General features: G+C 40.3%; 1 protein-coding gene across 3 annotated transcripts in view; it reads right to left on the reverse strand.

Annotated features, from left to right (window-relative positions):
* Nucleotides 1-1611: 1611 nt before the first annotated feature.
* Nucleotides 1612-23095, reverse strand: part of RMDN2 (regulator of microtubule dynamics 2) — a 60576-nt gene continuing 39092 nt past the window's right edge. Inside the window, exons 8-11 of one of the 3 annotated variants that reach the window (XR_010599803.1) lie at nt 19720-19818; nt 18820-19037; nt 18646-18726; nt 1612-2322 (exon numbers count right to left, since the gene is read on the reverse strand). Coding sequence is in view for 1 of the 3 variants with exons in the window: in XM_042848427.2 (XP_042704361.2) it covers nt 2269-2322; nt 18646-18726; nt 18820-18873; nt 19720-19818 (288 nt within the window). In the remaining 2 variants the exon portion in view is untranslated. Of the gene's footprint in view, nt 2323-18645; nt 18727-18819; nt 19214-19719; nt 19819-23095 lie in introns of all 3 variants that reach the window. The other 2 variants (XR_010599802.1, XM_042848427.2) reach the window with 2 other exon arrangements.

Here is a 23095-nt window from a genome sequence, read left to right on the forward strand (position 1 = left end):
CACAGGACCACATACATTCCTTTCTAGGTAAATCCCCAAAATTCCCTAACGTTCACTAGGGACTTCACTGGTTCTAACAACTTTACATGGAAGATGTTCAGATACAATGGTAAGGGGCAGAAGTAAAAAATGCAAAGATCTATATAGAGACAGAACTAGGTAGATAGATAGTAAATCCATGTCTACCTACATTCCTCTGGTAGCTTCCTGTCCATATTTTTGGTGACGTTTTTAATATTACAAGAGTTTTAAAAAATATATTCAATTGGATATAGGAGTTTTCACTTCTTTTACTAAACTATTTTGTCACCTAGTGCTTTTAAACAGCTTCTACATTGCTTTGAGAGGTGGTGGTTTAGTGAATTTAGTGAACCTCTGTAAAGAACTTTGGGATTCTGCAGAAAGATGGTAGCTCTTTAAATGTAAAATTTTCATTATGACATACTTACTGTTGATACGATATATGAACTACTAAATTAATATTACAAAACATTATTGAGACTGTAAGCTCTTCGAGGCAAGGAATGTCTCTTACTATTTGAATGTACAGTGCCCACTGCAAGGTAACCCTGATCCATGACTAGGATGGAGATCAGCAAGCAATATCTGAGACTATTACTTTTATTGCAGTAAAGCCCTGAACTCGGCCCTGTACAACACAGAACAAAAAAATCACTACCCCAAACAGCTTACAATCTAAGCATAAGAAAAGAGACAGAGATCCACACAGATTGGGAGAGCACAAGAAAACAATGATACTAGTCAGCATGATAAGCAGAGGTCACAGCTATATATTGGTAGTGGCTCTGTCTCTTCCGCGCTGCCTAAAGGTTTCAAGAGGTTAATGAAGTCAATCAATAGCTCCCTAAAGGTGATGGAAACTAGGGAACCAAGGTGGGTAAGGTAATATCTTTTACTGGACCAACTTCTGTTGGCGAAAGAGACAAGCTTTTGAAATACACAGAGCTCTCCTTCAGATCTTTCACCAACAGAAGTTGGTCCAATAAAAGATGTTACCTCAACCACCTTGTCTCTCCGATATCTTGGGACCAACATGGCTGCAACAACATTGCATGAAACTAGGGAAGTCAGTGCTCTTTTCCTGGATGTTTTAAACATAAAGGATGAATATATGGCCCTTTGTTTGAAATGATGCTTGCTCTTGCTCATATAGTCATCTACTCTTGGTTATATATTCACCTGTATTTATGTTTCATTTATGGGAACATTTTCTTGTTCTGGCCACATACTTCAATCCAAATTAAGATCATGATGGAGTTTTTTCAATGACTTCAGTGAGTTTTGGATCAGACCCCGAGCAAACAAAATGATCTCTCTGTCTTTCTTGTATTATTTATACTCCTGCTATTCCATAAACTCTTGGTTTGCTTAAGCAGAAGAAGTATGTCACAGTTATTACATATGTATACATAAGCCACATTACACAAATGACATGAAAGATCAACAAATGTTACACATGGCGGGGAGGGGCTCTCAAAGCCAGACTGACAATACCGCAACAGGCTATTATTCAAAGACAAATGACCAGGATTCATCTACCTGGTGGGGCTCATGTATCCCAATTCTAACAGATTTAACCACAATATTTCATTTCATTGGTCCAATTTTTAATATTTTCCTTTCAAGTAACATAAAATATGACTTTAAAACATGATTTATAAAGTTTTCACATTTCCATCAAAAATAGGCTAAAGTAAAAATAGGTTTTTTAAGACTATCCCTTTTTCCTTAACTTCCATCATTCTTATACATTTCTTGTGAATAAAAGCAGAGGAACACACATACATATGTTTATTATGTACCTTCATATACATTTATATAGATCAATTGGTAGAAACATAATTTAATGTAGAAACAAATAAATTGCTCCATATAATCCTGTGCTAGCATTGCAGTTTAGTTGATTAATCATTCCAAGAACACAGTTAATGCATTTGGCGTTCTCGCCTATGTGCTGTCCATTGCCAGCAGTGGACTTCATAATGAAAGATTATACTTCCAGCAAAAAATAATTTAAAACAAACTGTAGATCCAAAAATTAAAAATAAAGCTATGAATCAAAAAGATAGAATGCATCATTTTCATACCCAAATTGCCATTCACTTACAGGGCCTGATCCGAAAATGACTGAAGTCAATGGTAGTCTTTCTACTAGCTTCAATGAGCTTTGGATCAGACTCCCAGTGACTAGTTTCTATGGTTCTTCTACAATATCATCACAGCACGAAGAGCTAAAAGTGCTTTTCGTCACAGCTGCAGCGTTAGAAGTAAAGCTTCTAAATCTTTCTGCGCCTCTTTATCCTAAGACAGGAAAACAAACAAACATGCAATTAGATGTGGAATGCCCCGTGTGTTACAGTTTGTTTTATCATGCTAATATGTTCTCATGTACATTTCTCTATTAACAAAAGATATTACATACATTTAATAGCCATGGAATGTCCAAAACTACAAATTGTAGAACTAGTTAATTTTTCTTTTTCAGTGATCACAAAAGTAAAACGGTGGGAGGGGAGGAGAGACTTTTTCAGTGATCACAAAAGTAAAACATGGGGGGAAGGGGAGGGGAAATAGAGCCCATGGCAGCCTTCTTCATACAGTTCTGACAAAGCACTTCCACCTTACCAGTAATATCCTTAGTGTGAAAGCAGTGGTGCAAGGCCCACACTTTTATGGGTACAGTGTGGGTCAAAAGACGTTTGGCTTTGTATTTTGTGTGGAAGTTTGTATGCTGTGAATATACAGTGTCTAAGAGGATGCTTCTCTGACTCTTCTTTGGAACTCTATTATCCAATTATCAAGAAAATGTGAGAAACATACCTAATGATTTAGGGCCAGATCCTGCCATAACCCATGTGTTGATATACCCTGCCCTCCCTGTGCCAGGCATGGAGTGAAAGAGAAGGGGCTGCATGCCTGGTTGTTCCCCCTCCCCTGTACATGTAAGTGAGGAGTGATACAGTTTTCACAGAATATCAGGGTTGGAAGGGACCTTAGGAGGTCATCTAGTCCAACCCCTGCTCAAAGCAGGACCAATCCCCAGACAGATTTTTGACCCAGATCCCTAAATGGCCCCCTCAAGGACTGAACTCACGATGCTGAGTTTAACAGGCCAATGCTCAAACTACTGAGCTATCTCCCCCCCCCCCCCCCAACACTACAGCCAGTAAGTTGAGGCAGCCTGGGAGCAAAAGGTAGTAATCTGCTACTGCTATAGTACAGCAGATTACTCTCACTTGGCAATAAGTGGGGAGCAGGGAAAGAACTTTGCGCTCCTCCTAGGGCAGTATACAGGTGAACAGCTTATACAAGGCTGTGCCTACAGGCAAAACCTGGCCAACAGAATTCTTTTGAAGGTCAAAAATGACTAAGTTTTGGCCATTAAATATAATCCATTACACGTGGGGTGTATTTATACAAAATATCAGCACTAAAATATGATATTCTAGTTATTGAAACATTTCTCCTGAAAACTGCCACCTGTGTGTTACTTCTCCCTGCCCATGCACACATCTTCAACTCACAAAGCCAGTATCAATTCAGATAAAGCTATATTTTTAAAAGTCTGTACATGATGCACACAAAGAAGTAGGGGTGAAAACACCTGATTCACACACACAAGTTCGGGGTTCACATGCACCAAGCATAGGCATGCACACATCAGATGTTTTGTACCAGTATTTCCAAAATTAGAAGCCATGGTTTCTTCAACAGCCAAGATAACTCTGCAAAGGCTGACAAAGGAGGTGCTGTCGTCATCATGAATAAGTTGGAATATGAACAAGAGGCTGCTAGGCAGCTCTCTAACTCCACATTCTACAGGCCATTATCCTCTGATCCCACTGATGATTACCAAAAGAAACTACACCATCTGCTCAAGAAACTCCCTGAAAATGCACAGGAACAGATCTGTACAGATACATGCCTAGAACCCCGACCAGATGTATTCTTTTGCTACCCAAGATCCATAAACCTGGAAATCCTGGGTGCCCCATCATCTCAAGCATTGGCACCCTAACAGCAGGATTGTCTGGCTATGTGGACTCTCTCCTCAGGCCCTATGCTACCAGCACTCCCAGCTATCTTCGAGACACCACTGACTTCCTGAGGAAACTACAATCCATCGGTGATCTTCCAGAAAACACCATCCTGGCCACTATGGATGTAGAAGCCCTCTACACCAACATTCCACATAAAGATGGACTACAAGCCATCAGGAATAGTATCCCTGATAATATCATAGCAAACCTGGTGGCTGAACTTTGTGACTTTGTCCTCACCCACAACTATTTCACATTTGGGGACAATATATACCTTCAAGTCAGCGGCACTGCTATGGGTACCCGCATAGCCCCACAGTATGCCAACATTTTTATGGCTGACTTAGAACAACACTTCCTTAGCTCTCGTCCCCTAACATCCCTACTCTACTTGCGCTACATTGATGACATCTTCATCATCTGGACCCATGGAAAAGAAGCTCTCGAGGAATTCCACCATGATTTTAACAATTTCCATCCCACCATCAACCTCAGCCTAGACCAATTTACACAAGCGGTCCATTTCCTAGACACTACTGTGCTAATAAGCGATGGTCACATAAACATCACCCTATACCGGAAACCTACTGACCGCTATACTTACCTACAAGCCTCCAGCTTCCATCCAGAACACAACACACAATCCATTGTCTACAGCCAAGCTCTAAGATACAACCGCATTTGCTCCTATCCCTCAGACAGAGATAAACACCTACAAGATCTCTATCAAGCATTCTTAAAACTACAATACCCACCTGCTGAAGTGAAAAAACAGATTGACAGAGCCAGAAGAGTACCCAGAAGTCACCTAGTACAGGACAGGCCCAACAAAGAAAATAACAGAACGCCACTAGCCATCACTTAAAACCTCTCCAGCCCATCATCAAAGATCTCCAACCTATCCTGAAAGATGATCCCTCACTCTCACAGATCTTGGGAGACAGGCCAGTCCTCGCTTACAGACAGCATCCCAACCTGAAGCAAATACTCACCAGCAACCGCACACCATACAATATAAACACTAACCCAGGAACGTATCCTTGCAACAAAGCCCAATGCCAACTCTGTCCACATATCTATTCAAGTGACACCATCATAGGACCTAATCACATCAGCCACGCCATCAGGGGCTCATTCACCTGCACATCTACCAACATGATATATGCCATCATGTGCCAGCAATGCCCCTCTGCTATATACATTGGCCAAACCGGACAACCTCTACACAAAAGAATAAATGGACACAAATCTGACATCAGGAATCATAACATTCAAAAACCAGTGGGAGAACACTTCAACCTCTCTAACCACTCAGTGACAGATTTGAAGGTGGCAATTTTGCAACAAAAAAACTTCAAAAACAGACTCCAAAGAGAGACTGCTGAACTTGAATTAATATGCACATTAGATACAATTAACTTAGGTTTAAACAGAGACTGGGAATGGTTGGGTCATTACACTAATTGAATCTATTTCCCCATGTTAAGTTATCCTCACACCTTCTATGGGTCATCTCGATTATCACTTCAAAAGGTTTTTTTCTCCTGCTGATGATAGCTCATCTCAATTGATTGGCCTCTTACAGTTGGCATGGCTACTTCCACCTTTTCATGTTCTCTGTATGTATAAATATCTTCTTTCTGTGTGTTCCATTCTATGCATCCGATAAAGTGGGCTGTAGCCCACGAAAGCTTATGCTCAAATAAATTTGTTAGTCTCTAAAGTGCCACAAGTACTCCTGTTCTTTCTGCAAAGGAAATTTTCTAAAAGAAAATTCTGCAGACCAAACCAGTGAAGTAATCACTTAATTTCAGGATCACTGCGTTATTCAATCAAAGAACTGGAACAAAATACAGAACATTTTAAAATATAGTTTATGGGTGAATAAACTCCTGCTCCTCTTTATTTTGGTTAGTTGTCTATAATGACATGGTGGAATAAAGAGAATATTTGAAACTGATAGAAAACATATGCAAGAAATGTCAAACTATATTATACTATCAGGCCAGATTAAGGCATTAATATGTTAGCTGTACAAGTCCCTTGAATATGTGCTCTCACTGGCAACAATAGGCTAAACTATCCACCTAATCATTTATCAGAGTCTTGAAAGGCACGTATAGTACAGTCTGTATACTCTTGCCAAAATACTCTTAGTAACAGGAAGAAATATCACATTATATCCCACACCTCTTAAATTCCATGCCACTGCACCCCCTCAGAGTGTCTGTTCTAAGGCTCTTAATACAGAGTTGGAAAACACACAATCCTCGCATCAAGAGACTGCCACAGTCTTGGTTCAGAAGAAGTATAATAGGTTGACAAATTTATGACTGTTTATTCAATGGAATTCAGAAATGATTTTCAGGGCTACAATCAGAAGTAACTGCGCAGACATTTTCTTTCTACAGTTAGGAAAAAAATAGTTCTATTTAATCCTAGTCTTTTCACAATTCTCTCAGCCCAAAGCTATAAATACAGACTCAGGTTCTGTCATATTCTAGTGAATTTTGTTCAGTATTTCAAAGACGGATTGAGTTCTTTATTCACACCACAAATGATCCCTTTTAAAAATAATCTCCAAAATAGTCTTGCATATTTCTCTCTTTCCTTAGAAGAAAAGCAAGACTAATACATTGGGCAATCTTTTCAGATAGTTGCAACGCACCCAAAGCTAAAGGTTGGGCAATCTTTCCTGCATCTGCCTCTGCTGCTAAGAAAAGAAATTAGAGAAAGAAACCAAAATGTGACTGCTCTAAAAACTACTTGAAAGAAGAGATTGGTAACAGCATGAAGACTATTTGATGGCCTATGTGAACTGAGTTGTTCCATCCAGTGATAAGAGACCACACTTCATAAAGCACAACTATTTGTTGTTATTACCAGCAAAAATCCCAAGAAACCAAACACTGAATAGAAACAGAGCTATTATGTCACCCTTATATGCGGTCCCTCCAGGTGAGGGTTGTGGCACATTGGCAGGGAAGAGAAGTTTACGCTGCTGTTGACTGTGACCCTGCTTTATGGAGGAAGAGCTCAGATTCCAGGGCAGTCAATCTGGCACGCATAGGCACAATGTGGAGGTAAAGGAGCAGATCACTGATTGTTGTGGTAGGAGAGGATCACTGGTCCTGCATCTGCACAGCTTTCTCCCATAAGGCATTTTAGAAATTCACTGGATCTCTGATCTTCCAGGGATGAACAATCAAATTGATTCATTTGTAGCTGGGAGGATGGAAAGGCCTTGATCTCCTTTTGTAGGATTTAGTCAGACCAGGAAAGCAGTTTGATGGCAAGAGACTCAATTGTTCACTCCTAGGCTGAAGATTGGTCCTACCTACTCAGTTAGAGCCAACTGCCATTTTCAACTTTGACTTTCTACTGAAAAACACACATTGGTTAAATGCTTCTAATATATTTTTTACAATCAAATGTGAGTTCCATATGTTCTGTGGGCCATAAACTGCTCCCTAAGGGATATTTAAGGTCATGGGTTCATCTACTGCTCCCCCCCCCCCCTGCTCTTCTCTTCCTGTTTAAATGTCTCTCGTCCATCAACTTCAGGGAATTTAGCAAAGGAGAGAAAAATCTGAGGGATTAGAGATAGAAAAAGTAAAGAGAGGCAGCTGAGAAAGGGGACAAAGAGGAAAGGGAGATTGTTGAGAAAGGGAGAAGAGATTGTTGGGGAGAAAGGTTTGCTGGCCCTAGTCTGCGGGTGTTTTGCAGCTAATTTCTGAATGTTTTTCTTTAACTGCAAATAAATATATGGGAGAAAGATAAAAATCTTTATTTTTACCTCCCATCTCTCAGCTAACTATTTCCTCATGTATGAAACACTCAGCACAACGGATACTTGTGTGTGTTTAGTGATAAAGCCCCAACTGTGCATCACTGAGAGTCGACACACCACGGCAACATTGCAAAATGGGTGCACCAGTTAACCAGAACATAACTTTGTGCTATTAGGGCCAAATTCTATACTGCTATCCATCATGTATGACTTCACTGAAGTCAATGGGGCTACAAGGCTTGTTTAATCAGTTCAGCGTTTAGCCATCAGGGTCCAAAACTATACTCTAATATTAATTAAATGGACAGCATTGACGTTACCATGTTTTGAGAACCACTCATGACTTCTGGTTATAGCCATACAATTTCTGTATAGTTCCGTGAGACACCTTCAAGTACAGTACGAGAGACCCAATCATACACAATGGTGGCCAATTAGAGTAAAATCTCTTGTGGATAATATATTTAGTTATATAAACTAAATGCTTCCTGTTCCCTATTTAATAACTACCACAGGCACTTCATATATAATAAGCAAAACTGCAGTAGTCGTCAGTTTAAATATAATTTCATAATATTGCTTTCCTCCTTAGATATTTCAGTAAATCACTGCAGTCACCCACTGGCAATTTTCTACATTGTTGCTGTATGTCACAAGACGGGGTGTTTTACGGTCTCACATATTTCTAATGTCTTCCTCTGGAAATGATTTCTCAAGGCTTCTAATTATCAATGCCACCAAAATGAAAAACATGCAGTTGACTGTTCGTAATGCTGCATGTTCTAATTACACTTTATTTAAAAAATTAATATCAAAATGACTGAAAACTCATATTTCAGCTATTGCTAGGATTTGTGTTGCAGAGGTATGTCTTCTACAAATGACTTGAGGTTCAGTTTAGATTGACCATTAGTTATGTAAAGTTTTATATCCTGACTGGCTCTTTGTCGAACCTCAAAAACCAAGTTTCACCAATTAATTTGGTTTCATTTTAGTAGTTAGCAGCAGCATATTCCAATTTTTTGAAAACCGAGCCTCCCTTCAGGAAAATGAAACTAATTGCACCTCTGTTCAATCCTGGCCTGTGCTGCCATCTCAATTTATATTTCTCTTACATGCCCATAACTAGTCCTTGGTGCACCAAAATGGCCCACGCTTTGAAGATTGCTGCAATCCATCATATTTTTATTGCACTGACAACTATGTTCAAACATTTAGGGTGACCAGATAGCAAGTATGAAAAATCAGGACCACTTTTTTTTTTTTTCTTTTCAGGGCAGGAGGCATATATAAGAGAAAGCCCCTAATATTAGGATGGTCCCGATAATTTCGGAATGTCTGGTCACCCTACTTACATTTGAAAGGATGTTGCCATGACTGCTTAGTAATAAACTAATCATCAGTTTCATCATAACATGTTACACTCAATACATAAATGTAGGATAGGTTATTCATATGTACAAAAATCACCACACAAGTGTGCCCCCAATCAAAAAAATGCAAATATCCAGGTCATCTCTCCATATACTTTTTTGGACTGTGAAGAATGTAAGCAATAGAAAAAGTCAAGCCTTTTTGCAATAACTTAAAAACTGTGTAGATTATAAAGAGGAGGAGAATATAGAAGGTGTTAACCTTCTGTTTTATAAATTTAGAACCTTATAACATATGGCCTGTTTTTAAGCGGCATGTTTCAGTTGTTAGCCTGTAAGAGTAAATTATGGCACCCCCAGGATTGCCTATTCTGGCTGGGCCCTTCATTGAAAGTCAAACAGTCATATTCAGTGCAAATGGAATCCCCGACCAAATCAATATCTAATGTCTTTGTTATCAATTTCTCCACAAACAGAATATAACCCATGCCCTCCTTTTCTGCTCCAATCATACAACCATGGTGGTTTACCAAGATTTCTAGCTCTCTTCCCATGGCAGGATTATGGAAAAGAGGCAGCTTCTCTATGGTTGACCTTGAGACTTATTTTTGACGATAAACCTGATTCCTCCCTAATTCCAAATGCTCAATAAAAAGGTAATTTCCACTTAACATTTGGTACTTTTGTACTCCCATGCCATATCTACAAACTTGTCACAGAAATTTCAAATTAGGTTTATTTGAAATATCTTGGCAAGACCTAGTAAGGGCGAACAGTTTTTGAGATTGGGAAAAGCACATTTAAGATGATACAGGAGTATTATGAACATCAAAATGGCCTGTTCTGGTACAGCAAACTTTCAAAGGGGTCAAATGACTGATGGAGGTTGCAGCTCTCTCTCATACACACACTCATTTATTTTAATTTATATATACACACACACATATAGTGCAAAAATATATATGTGAGTGTCTTTAGCCCTTTCCTATGCAGACAGTCGAAAATGTGAATCTATCACTAGGGAGGTCCGTCATGGTGATTTATATAAACAAAAAAACCTCACAGGCTGAGTTCTTCCCCTGTTGCTGCATTCTTGTCCAATATCAAGGGATTCTTTAGATTTTCACATTTCCCAGCTAAGTACCTTGACTCATCTGCCCTCTACTCTTGATCCTACAAGTTCCAGATCTTAATCCTTGTTTCCAGTCACATCTGCCTCCTCCTCATGGACGTTTTTATATTTGCAAGAGCTGCTGTAACCCTTAGTAAGTCCTTGGCTCCTACTCTCCTACTAAGGTCATCAGGCAGAGGATGCCTGTCAGTTCCTGTAAGGCCCTGCAGCTGCAGTATTCCTGACACGCTAACGAGCCAGCTAGGCTGCCTGATGGACTGCCCTGCCTGATTAGCTCAGGAAGCTAGCAGGCCAGTTCTTAAATACACCCACGCCCTCTCTGCTTCCCTGTTCTTGCCTCTCACCAAGCCCTGCTCCTCCACAGCTCCAGCCCAAATCCTGCCCTGCATCTAGCCTTGTTCCCATCCTGTCCCAGCCCTGCTCCTACCTCAGAACCAGACCTGCTCCTGCCATCCCTGACTCCTGGTAATCCAGTTTTGATCCTCAGCTCTGATTCCTGATTCTGACTCGGTCTTTACTGTTGGCTCTGTCATTTGGCCTCTGACTCCAGTTCTGACCTTCGACCCCGGTTCTGGCCTTGTCTTGACCCAGGGCTCTGGCATTTGGACTCTGATCACTAGGCATGACTGCCTATGGCCCTGTCTCCTGACAAGGTCTTCATTGTGCATTTCTATAACACTCAAATGTGTGTTTCTTTTATGTCTGCAGGGTTATTGTAGCCATGTTGGTCTCAGGAATTAGAGAGAGATTATGGATGAGGTAATATTTTTTATTGGACCAGCTTCTGTTGGGGAGAAAGACAAGCTTCCAAGCTACACAAGAGCTCTTCTTCAGGTGTAGCTCAAAAGCTTGTCTTTCTCCCCAACAGAAGTTGGTCCAATAAAAGATATTACCTCACACATCTTGTTTCTTTGAGGTTTAGCCTTAACTTTGAATTTCCTGTGTTTTTATTAGTAGTTTGATAACTACAGTATTCTGATACATTGTACCACTATTAATATATTTATAGATAGTCTCAATCTTAACTCCAGTTTAATATAATTTTTGTCTGGATTTGATAAATCTCCCAGTGTAACTGGATAGCTCTTCCTGCTTTGCTGTTTTCAGCTCTTCTGAAACTACCACTTTTTTGGGGAGGGGGGGGATAGGGGAGGCAGGCGTTTATAACCATAGTTCCTCATGTTTATTTTTATATGAGGCCATGAATGATTGGAACCTTCAAATTTTTTCCGGGAACATGTCACTAAATCTTTTATTATACTGCTTAGCGATGAATTCATTTTCCCAATAGGCAAGCATGGTACCTTCACTGTGGCCCACATGTAGGATATAAAAGCTAATTATTTTTCCTGTTTTGCTTTTTATACTTGGACATATTAAAATGATACTTTTAGGTTCTTGCTGCTCCAAGTTTCACCACTGACAATATACAAGATTCTTTGTTTAAAAACAAGGAATCAGTGTTCTCAGTTCTGCAACACTAGGCCTCCTTTGCCTGATGAGAACTGTATTTTAATACTATATGCATACACACACACTCACACCTCCTTTTTAAATTTCAAATGACTGTTCATATTTTCAAAATAAATTATAGCATTTTTTCTCCCAAGATTTCAAAAAGTACTGTTTTCATTTTGGTAGTCCACATCTGCTTTGGACAGAATTTATATAATGCCTTTCACACTCACAGTTTCTCAAAGCACATTTCAAACTAATGGTAGCGTAATGACCACTGGCCAAACAGATTAGCCATTATGCATTCAACCATAGTTTACACACAGCCTTGAACATTAGGACCTGTTTTATTGAGAGGGCAAATGTTTCCCAGGACCCTGAGGTTATCCACCTGGAGAGAAACCAGAGACAAACAGGACAACGTAATGTCTCATGCACTTCTAACTGTTCAACACCCCTTTACAATACAAGATTTATGACCAGTGGAAGACCATATGATTCATCAAAGCCTTCTGTTTAGTACAAGGGATAAAGGAAAAGAAATCTAATATAGAGCTGTACCACCAATTTAACCCCCAAATCTAGTTCGTGACATGACTCCTGTATTCCTTTGCTTTAAAAAAGACTGTGTACATGATTGTGGCCCCTTGTTCAGAGATGCCAAGTTGCCCATTTCCAAAACCTCAAGATATAGGGACTTATAGGAACAATGACCCTGAAGGATAATACATTCTCTTTGAGAAATAGTTTGTCATTTTACTTGAAGACTTCTTTTGTGCCCCCTTTGAAGAATTACTCCCAGTTTGAAACTGGCCCACTGAATTTTTTTTTCCTTCATGAGGGATATTGTCTATTTAGAGATGCTCCAAGCTGGAAGTGGCCCCCTGGGAATAAGTGCATATTCTGTAGCGGGGAGAGCAGAGAAAAAGAGGATATTTGGATGTGACTACTGTCCCAGATCTATGTTCATTTAAATCAGCTGAAGATCTGGACCTATGTTTTCTAAGATCAAAATTCATTAGGGACAAACATGAATATGATAATGGCCTGATTTTCAGAGATGCTAAGTACCTGTAGCCCCCACCGAACTCAGTGCAAGTTGTGAGTGCTCAGCAGCTCTGAGAAATCAGGCCATCATTGACTATTATTTCTAGTGTTTATGCAGCAGCGTAAATTGCACCATAAAGTGCTCTAAGTGCTTGTTCCTTAAAACCCATTGCTGCACCACTCCAGGGACTTTGTCATATAGGCTGGATCCACAAAGGGATCTAGACACCTAACTGCCACTTTAGGAACCTAAGCCCAAAATTTAGATACTCAAAAGACCCACTCAATTGCTGCTTAACCCGGTAGACACCTAAGTTTCCTCTGGTAAAGTCTCCTGACGACGTCAAACAGCTTGGTGACTATACTCCACCAGGATCCACAAACTAGGTGTTCCCCTGCCTATCTCACCTGCAGGGCCCAATCCGGTAGGCATTTTCAGAAGCCGCCTATCCAACTGCCTGCACCCATCCACCAAAAACGCAGCCTGAGAAAAAGGGGTGGTGATGGCGATGGCAACAGCAACCCCCTCATACTCAGAACACTCACCCAAGATCTAGGAGACCAGGGTTCAATTCCCTACTCTGCCTGATGTGGAGCAAGATCTCTTTCCCTTCCCAGGTGTGCCTAACCACTGGGCTTTAGGATGTTCTGGGGTGGATCACTCTGTCTCACTTTTGAAGCTGTTCCAATTTGTAGGAAATACTTAAATAGAGAGAGACAGCTCTCTCGCCCAATGGTTAGGGCATTCACCTGATGGTTCCAGTCCCTGCTCCAGTGAATATCTAACTATTTCATACAAAGTGGAACAGTTCCAACAGGATAGATTCCTCCCTCTCAGGTGAGTTCCCTAACTACTGGTTTCTGAGGTGGGAGACCACGGTTCAAATCCCTGATGCAAATTAGACAGAGTGGGGATTTGAATCGGGGTCTCCCACACCCTGGGTGAGCGTTCTAGCCACTGGGCTATTGAATATAAAGGGGCCACTATTACCACCTCCTCCATTTTTTTGTGAGAAAGAGAATGACTTGGCTTAGGCACCTAGCTCCAGGAGAGGGTTCATGGCTGTGAATCCCGAGTACACGAGGCACCTCCTTCTGGCCCAGTGTTAAGCACTTAAGTCCCTTTGACAGCTGAGGCTTAGGCCACATCTCTCTCCTCAATATTTCCTACTGGCTAGTTTAGGCAGCTCCTTGTCCACATACTGGCCTTTGTGACTCCCATTCTTAGGCTTCTAACTCTTCCCATGCTTTGTATAGGGATCCTAGCTGCCTAACTTGAGACTGAATTCCATTAGGTGGCAGGAGACTTAAATGTTAGACATTTCAATGCTGAGACTCCATTCTGCTAGGCACTGCACAAACACAGAACAAAAAGACAGTCCCTGCCCCAAAGAGCTCACAGTCTAATTACAAGACAAGAGACAACAGGTGGATATAGACAGATGGGGGGAAGCACAAGGAAATGAGACAATATTTATCAGCATGATAGGCAGCGGTCTCAGCACACCAGCTGCCTAACTGCAGTCAAGCTTTTTGTAGGCCCTAGAGCAAAGTAGAATTTTGAGGGGTTTGAAAGACGATAATGAGTTAGTTTTGTGGATATTCATGGAGAGCTTCTCACAAGTATGAGGGGCAGGATGGGAGAAAGCACAAAGGTGCTTGCTTGAAAATTTAACAAGTGGACAATGGAGGCTGGCATCATGGGTCGCTCAGAGGAGGGATTCAACTTTCCATTAGTAAATGAGAGATAATAGATCGGGTGGAGATAGGTCATGAGTGGCCTGGAAAGTAATGACTAGTAGCTTATGTTTGATATGACAGAGAAGAGAGAATCACTGAAGGGATGCAAGGAAAGGGGTGCCATGGTCAAAGTGATGGGCTAGGGAAATGATCTTTGTTGTAGCATTCTGAATGGACATTAGTGGGACAAGATTGTATTTGTGACAGCCAGAGAAAAGGATGTCACAGTAATCGAGACACGGGATGAGAGCCTGGACAAAGGTTTTAGCTGGATGGATTGAAAGGCCATATTTTAGAGATGTTACACAGAAAGAATCTTCAAGATTTAGACACAGCCTGGAAATGAGGACCTAGAAAGAGGTTCAAATCAAAGATGACACCCAGGTTATGGGCCTGAGTGACAGATTGAATGATCGTGTTGTCCACAGTATTATTACATTATGCTTCTGCTTTTTATGTAAATGTACATATTTCTCAATAAGAGCCAGTCTTTAAAAAAGAAAGGATAATCAAAAAATTCCCCTGCTGAATTATCCACGTGAGAAGATGGCTGTGATTACAGTTGGAAATGACAGATTTCTAGCATGACTGTGACAGCATCTTAAGCCATATGGCAGAAGATGAACCTCGAGACTGCACAGTTATACTGAAGTAACCTTCACATTGAATACATTCTGCCTGAATTGCTTCTCTTCCTCTCCATCTTCAATCTATAACCTCCTTATTTTCAGATCTGTTTCCACTTTAGATACTTTATTGATATCCATTTACTATTTTCTTTCCATGAGCCTCTGCACTGTTAGTACAATCTCTTCCCACTCCAAACTAATCTGACTAGATATTCTTCCCACTTTAATCTCCAAACCCTGAATCATTTCAGGAGCTTTTCCCTCACATTTTTCCAATTTCAATAATAGTCTTTCCCTTATTCAATAAACAGAACAATCCACAATATTCTAAATCAGATGTAATTAGGACTGACATTTGGCACAATTCTTCTTTCAAATCTCTACATTATATTTACTCTTTTCACAGACTTTGCTTGTTGTTTGATCACACACATTGGTTTTACTGCATTACTCATTGTGACCCCAATGTCTCTTTTTCCTGGACTTTCTTCTAAATCTAATCCAAAACATTTCACATGTAAACAAAGTCAAGTCAGGCAAACAACAATCCAGGGCCAGAATGTTGTGATATCTTTAAAATCATGCAAAACAAAAAAGGGTGAATCATTTAAGTGTTTTAGTTGAACAAGTATTTTGTTGCTAAGGGGCTCAATTGGTCCCCACTGTTAGGCTTGTCTACACAGTGGGGTGCTACGCTCTACAGGGTATGATTTCTAAAGCACACTAATGTGCTGAGCATTAGTTGGTCCATGTAGATGCTGCTGGTGTTCAAATGTTCTCTAGTGCATTTTAACATAGTGCTGTTTGCCTCAAGCTCTCTTCAACCAGTTTTCACATATATCTTGAAGAGAATTGATCCTTTTGGCTTGCTGTATTGGAGGGATCGTGTGCCCACCATAACCTTCTGGGATCTGTCTGTTCTATTTTGATGCATTTTTATTGTGTAATATCTGAAATGATTTCCTGTACATTTTCAGCCAGAGCTCATTGCAACATGTGGATAGCACTAGGGTTAACACGGGGGCAAAACTTCAGCATTCTTAGTCCTGCCATGAGTGCAGGGGACTGGACTAGAGGTCCCTTCCAGTCTTATGACTCTATGACTAATGTGTACATACTAAACTGTCTCTGCTTAAACCAGTTCAGTTACAAACTCTTCCCCGAAGCCACTGGTCTTGATTTTTCTACAAGTACTGTGTACTGCTAACTGATGACAGATCCTCTTAACTTTAGTAAAAAGAGGATAAACTCAAGGCATATCTTAGCATTAAGTAAAGAATGAAACACTGCTAAGGAGATTATTAATATTTTTATCAATAAATATTACCAGAAAATGTCATGCTTAATTATATTTAATATATTATGCTATTACAATATACCCTAACTTTGGCTGAAACTAAGGCCCACCCAGAAGCTGCTCTTGGTGCAGCAGGCAGTGGTCTGTCTTCTGAGCAGGAACATTTGGCAGAGCTGTCAATCAAACTATGGGGCCACTTAAAGGTCTTATTTCCTTAACTTCAAGAACTGAATGGGATAGAGCCATTTCCTCTCAGGAACCACCTCTCTCTCTCTCCTGTCCCACCACATCTGCAATGCTCACAGTGGGTCCTTAGGCTGATAAAGCTTAGGTTTGAACTTGTGACACTCTAGGATATTAAGGCATTTCCAGTGGAAGGTCTGTAATTGTGAAACTTGCTTCTACAGGAGACCAGAGAATATGTATGGATCTTATTGCCATGACCTGGTCTACACTGGAGAAATTAAACCAGTTAAAGTCTCTAGAGTAATTATAGAACGCTTTGTGTCCACACAGAAAAGCACTCCAAATGGTCAACAAAGGATCTAATAGTCAGTTAGAACAGACTTTCTTCAGCAGATGTAACTGGGTAAAGTTTATCTGGTTCAGGCTGTACTAGTTTAACAGTAGTGTGGCTGAAGACAAGTTGAAACTTGTCCTCCTCCTGCCACTGACCCACAATGCACTGGTGGTCTTGCAGAATCACCAGGCTCCAGAGTACACTGCTTTTAGAAGCAGAACCAGAAATCCAGAATCCAGAGTCATTGAGACCGAAATTATGTGGACATGGGGCAAAACTTTTCCGCATGTAAGATCTGAGGCCTTTTTCTGCAGCCACATTAGGACAGCAGCAGCCATGAGCTAAGAAGCAAAAAGTCACATCTTCACATTCCATCTAAATCGCATCAAAACAATGTAATATTGGGCTGTTAAGACGGTGCTCCTGTCCTAATAGCGCCCACCATCACCAGATAAAGAAACAGATCTTAAGATGGTTAAAGAAAACTTTGTTTGATAGCATTTGGTCTGGCAAGGAATCACTTAACAGCTTTGATTGTGAAATCTATACTTTTTTATTGTTTTGCCTTTATGGTCCCCACTTCTCTATTGTTTATCTGTCTGGTTTCTGTCTGGTTCTTTGATTGTTTCTGTCTGTTACATAACTAATTTTGCAAGATTTATATCAGTTAAGGTGGTGGGGTCTGATTGGTTAAAGAACTGTTTCGTAATGGGCTAGGATTGGTGAAAAATACTGTTTTGGAGCACTTTGGTTATGGTACAGCTAAGCAGGACTCAAGTTTACCTATATAAACTGGGGTCCAAAAGGAAGTTCTTTGGAAATTAACTCCAGGACACAGCCCAAGATCAGAGCTGCCAGATCTCAACAGCCTGCCAGCTATATCGTGCAGAAGCTGGAGGAGCCCCGGATGACCTGATCCTGGCTGGCCAGTAGGAAAAGTTTGTCTGCCTTATTGGGAGTGATGACCATTGTATGCTTAGTGTGTGCATTCTGTTTTGGTAACTGTTAATAAATAGAGGTTAAGGATATTACTGTGTAAGGCTCTTTCACCGGTATAAGGCCCTGCAAACCCACTCTGAGCCTTAGAAACTGGGCAAAGGTGGGTACTTACATTAACCAGGTTATGCCCTAAGCCCTATGGTGGCCCTGAGCTCTAGGAACTGGGTAAGGACAGGTGCCTAGGAATTGGGAAAGGGTGGAGGTGCCTAAATTAACTGGGTTACACTTTGAGCCCACGGAAGGGTAAAGTTGGGGTGCCCCAGAGTGTGCGGGTAACAAGCATGGCTAGTAAGGACACAATTTGAGCTTAAGCTAGTTTAATACAAATAGATGAATTACAAATGGGTCAATTCTTTGGCATAAACCAGACTCTTTACAGCAAGCTTTAGGAAGCTTCCCAAACAACCATTTTGTCAGATATTTCACACAAATGGAATCAACTATTGTAATAAACTGGCTTAAAAAGAAAGGAGGAGGGTTTCACCTTCAAGAGGTAAAGTGGTGTAGTTTTATTACCATGGTGCATTTGGACACAGCAGGGATGAGTGCCAAAGAGAGGACAACAATCACAACAGAAATTCATTGCCACTTTCGGTACTCACCTCATTGGTAACTGGTAACAGTGATGATGCAAAATCACAGTATTTCAGTGCATTGCTTCTGTGGCCAAGATCTTTGTAGCACTGAAAGAAAAAAAAATGTGTTAAAACTAACCAGGCCCTCTATAATACCAGATTCTATGAATTTTTTTTTTTAAAGTAAACTGTTTTAGTTACCTTTGCCAAATACACATAATTGTATTTGGAATATCCAGGATGCATTTCTTCAGCCTGGATAATAAAATACAGGAAACAACAGAGACTCAAATATAGCGTGATGAGACTAATGTGGTTGAGATACAATTTCCAGTAAAGCACAAAGCTTCCTCAAAGATTTAGGCTGGGTCCCTTCTGTCTGAATCATCTCATACCAATGCTCCATAATCCCTTTAGCACTGTTTAAAAAAATATACATGTAAAATTCTTATGGTTAACACACAAAAGCTGGAAAAGTAATTTTTTGAGACTTTGCTGAAGTCCTGGGGCTTCTCTCTCTCAAATGCTTGTAAAAGGACCAAGAAAATGCATCATCTCAGGTACAAAATCAACAGCGTTCACCCATTCATACCAGCTGGAAGATAATAATAAAAAAAGAGTGATATTTTACTCCGCTGTCAAATAACCAAGCAACCATTGTGCACTCTAGGCAAGTGGGCAAGAACTATGGACAGTTGCTTTATCGATTTTTTTCACCCTTCCCCTCTTCTCCTTGCCTCTTTTATTTCTGTGTCCACCCTCCTCTATCTCCTGGAAAGTTCAAGATGTCTTTAAAATATATTTGAGAGCATCTGACTCCGCTCCCTCTGCTCCCCTAATGCTAACTTTGTTGTAAGAGCTCTAGATAGATTCCGCGTTCTATCCGAATTCGTGTTATATCGAGGTAGAGGTGTACATAAATAAATCGAGGTAGAGGTGTACATAAATAAATAAGTGGTGCTACTCACTCTACTCCATACTAACTTTAAAAAAATTGTTATAGAAATGTGATAGAACCTTGAAATTATAGCTGCTGAACATAAATTGTTCAGCTGATCTTTGGTAAATAGCTACTCAGGAAAACTGTTGGATAGGATCTACCTTAAGGAAATTCTGCAAAGCTTCCTGTACTGTTGAAGTTGGTGGAGTCCCAAAAAGAGTAGCAGCTACTTTCTTCTCAATCCAAGACAACTGTGCTACCTATAATAAAATCAGAGAAGGAAAATATACTTAAGGCTTACTTTCCAGTTATGAAGCAAAATATTGCCTTGTATTACTGTATACTTATACAATTTGGTGTGCAAAGGAACATTAAAAGGAGTCTTTAATAAAATATTTTTGCTTCACTATCCCAGAGTCATCTCTTATACACACATTGAATATTTGACATAATTTAAAAGGTTTTTTAATAAATCCCTTTTTATTGTAAAAATACAATATACACATCATGAGAAATTCAGTGCAAAATACTGATTAAACCGACATGAGATTATCACTACCCATAGCAGTTTTTAAAATGTCAGGTTGAAATAGAGAGTATAGCTTGATAGCCCATCTACTAAATGTTTCTGAACATCAGAGGCAGTTGTTGATATTGTCATTATGTGGGAAGCTAATGCTCTTCTAAGACAAGTTCATTTTTTGTGCAGTGATTTGACACAGATATCACTAAGTAGGTGCCCAGCTGTCCGCTTGAATTCTGATCAATAGCACATGCCAAGGAGCCTCTCACTTCCCAGGATTACAGGCTGGTGTAAAGGGACCTTCTGGAGTTTTCTTCATTCTGTGTTGCCATTGTCACACTACAGTATATACTGTACGCCATTTCCTTCCCATATATATCTAGGCATACTCCAGCAGTTACAAGAAAGGATTCTTGAGAGTGAGTGGGCCGGTCACTGCCATAATATTTTTAGTTCCACCACCTAACCCAATGAACAGAGACGCCAAATCCCTAATCAAAGCAGGAACAGCAAAGAGATGACAATATAGGGATGGAGAAATTGGTTTTCTCAAATGGGATGCCACTTCACTGAGTGGAGGAACTACCTGTTTTCCCCCGACTAACGTTTGGGGGGAAAACTAGTGCTTCTGGAGAGAAAAAGCAGGATGATTCTCCTGCACATCTGTACTTTAACAGTACACCTGATGCTTACTGAAATTGACTAGGACAGACAAGGCGTATGCCCAAGGAGTTAAGCACTATGATTCCTTGGTAACTGCTAGCATGACCTACATAGAGGGGCCGGAGAGGAGGGGATGCAACCAAAGAATGAAGAGATGAGAAGAATTCATGTGAGAACCAGGAGCTGAAAAATGTGGTGAGTCGACCCAGTCTCAGCTTAGACAGAGCTTCACATTATAACCAAAGACTTGGGCCATTAAAATTCATGTCTGTTGTGCCACAGTACTGATGACTGGTGGTGAATGAGAAGGGGGGATGGAGAGCTTCAGACCCCTCAAACCCTTACTTAGTTGCTCCTCTGCTCTTTGCTGCTGCAGCCAGCTATTATCCACCTGATTTTGAAAGCTGATAGCTTTCCATTAAAGAAAAGAATCTATCCAAAACTAATGATTGTAACATATACCTCGCCACTGCCATCCACTACAATTTTTAAATTTTCACGGGATGTGAATTTTTTAATATTTCTTATTATAAACTATTCTATAAAATATGCCATTGCAAAGTATTAATGTAGCCAGCATACAACAGTAAAGTGTATACAGACTATTTTCTTGTCTGACCTCAATCGTTTTTGCCAAGTTTGAGTAGCATTGCATGGAGACAAAGCAACCTGGCCAAGTCTCGCTGGTCTTCTGGCAAAAGCCAGTTCCTGAGAAATGATGTCGTCAGTCTTTCACTTGAAACAACTAAAAATAATATTCTGCAGATAAACAATCTTAAGAAGTAACTATCTATTTTCATTATCTTTCTCCCTCCCAATGTCTCTTTCAAAGACCTGGTTTCGAGAGAAATACTCTTTGACAAGCTCACAGGTTCCTGTTCATTAAAACAACATAGTGTTTCTCCCCTGCAATGCATAGTGCCAATATTGTGCTACTAAGTGCAGCATGTGAGTTAAAAAACATACAAATGTAAGCTAGTGTGTAGATAAAATGATTCCTCCTCCTCCTCACGCTGCACTTTTCACCTGCTCTTTATTTTCTAAAACCCATTGAGTGGGACAGAGAGGTTGCAGCAGAGTTCAAAAGAATATATTGCTTTCTTCAAGCCAGTCCATTGCTGCAATGCTCTTTGCTCTCTTGGAGTGGGAGGAAGGTATTACTGGTATCTTTAGGTCCATCTGATCCAGATGCAGTGAACCCATTAGTAAGGTAGGAGAGAAAAAGGAAGGGAGAGAAACTGCTCATATTGAACCTCTCTGGACCACCCAAAATTCTAGAGTTACACACACACACACACACACACTCTACATAGATACAATCATCACACACACACCCCTACTATGATGCAATAGTGAAGGGACTTCCAAGTTTTTGCACTGTGGAATTTATAATTAGTTGCTTTAATTCTGCAGGCTGAAATTTAAAGTTCTGTCTGGCAGTTGTCTTGTTTTCTTACCAGATTTAATCAGAATTACTTTACTGGGGTCTGGTTTGGTATTTTGGCTGGCTTGGGTGGGCTTTTGCACTGCGCAAACTAAAATAAATAGCTTTGCTCTGCCTTTTTTATATTAAAAAGAAACACCAATTTAAAGCAACACAGTTATCTATATTTTAAAAGTATGCAGGCACAATATTTCATTTTTAATAATATTTAATGTGCACAGGGTTTGGTACTATTATTATGGATAATACATAAGCATCCTACTGCCTTCTACAGAGCTTTAAGCATTCACATTGATACTCTAACCGCTTCCTCTATGCAAAGAGAATCCCCACCCGTCCTATTGGAGCTGCTCTCCATCCTCTTTGTGTCATGGAAGCGGTGCAAAAATAAAAGGGACAAAGTTGGCTCAGAATGTGTATTCTGTTTAAAAAGGCGTTTCAGGGCTATAATGATGCCAAGGAAAGAATTGTATTGGAGCTGTTGAACTCAAACTTATTCCAGTTTTAAAAAACCCTTTAATTACAATGTTCAGGGTTATCCCAAAGAGTGAGAGATTGCTGGGGAGGCCTGTACAAGATGGGTTTCGGAAAGACGAGGTGAAATGCAGATCCTCTCGATGTCCGTGGCAAAATTCCCTTGACTTCAATTGGGCCAGGATTTCACGCACTGTCTGCTTCCTGGGTTCAGAACCACAGGTTCCTCCTGGGAATGGAGAGCAGAGCAGGACATGGCTGATATCACAGAAACACAGTACAAGAAGAACAAGTCGTCTGCAGGCATCTGATTGACTTTTGAACCTTCCTTAGGTTAGGATTTTTGAAGATAGCCCATGGCTCTAACTTAATAGCTTGAAGCTACCCTGACATTGCAAAGAACAAAGGAGGAAGCATTATGGTCTCATTTCAG

This window comes from Chrysemys picta, chromosome 3 (assembly GCF_011386835.1).
Source record: "Chrysemys picta bellii isolate R12L10 chromosome 3, ASM1138683v2, whole genome shotgun sequence".
Classification (NCBI taxonomy): domain Eukaryota; kingdom Metazoa; phylum Chordata; order Testudines; family Emydidae; genus Chrysemys; species Chrysemys picta.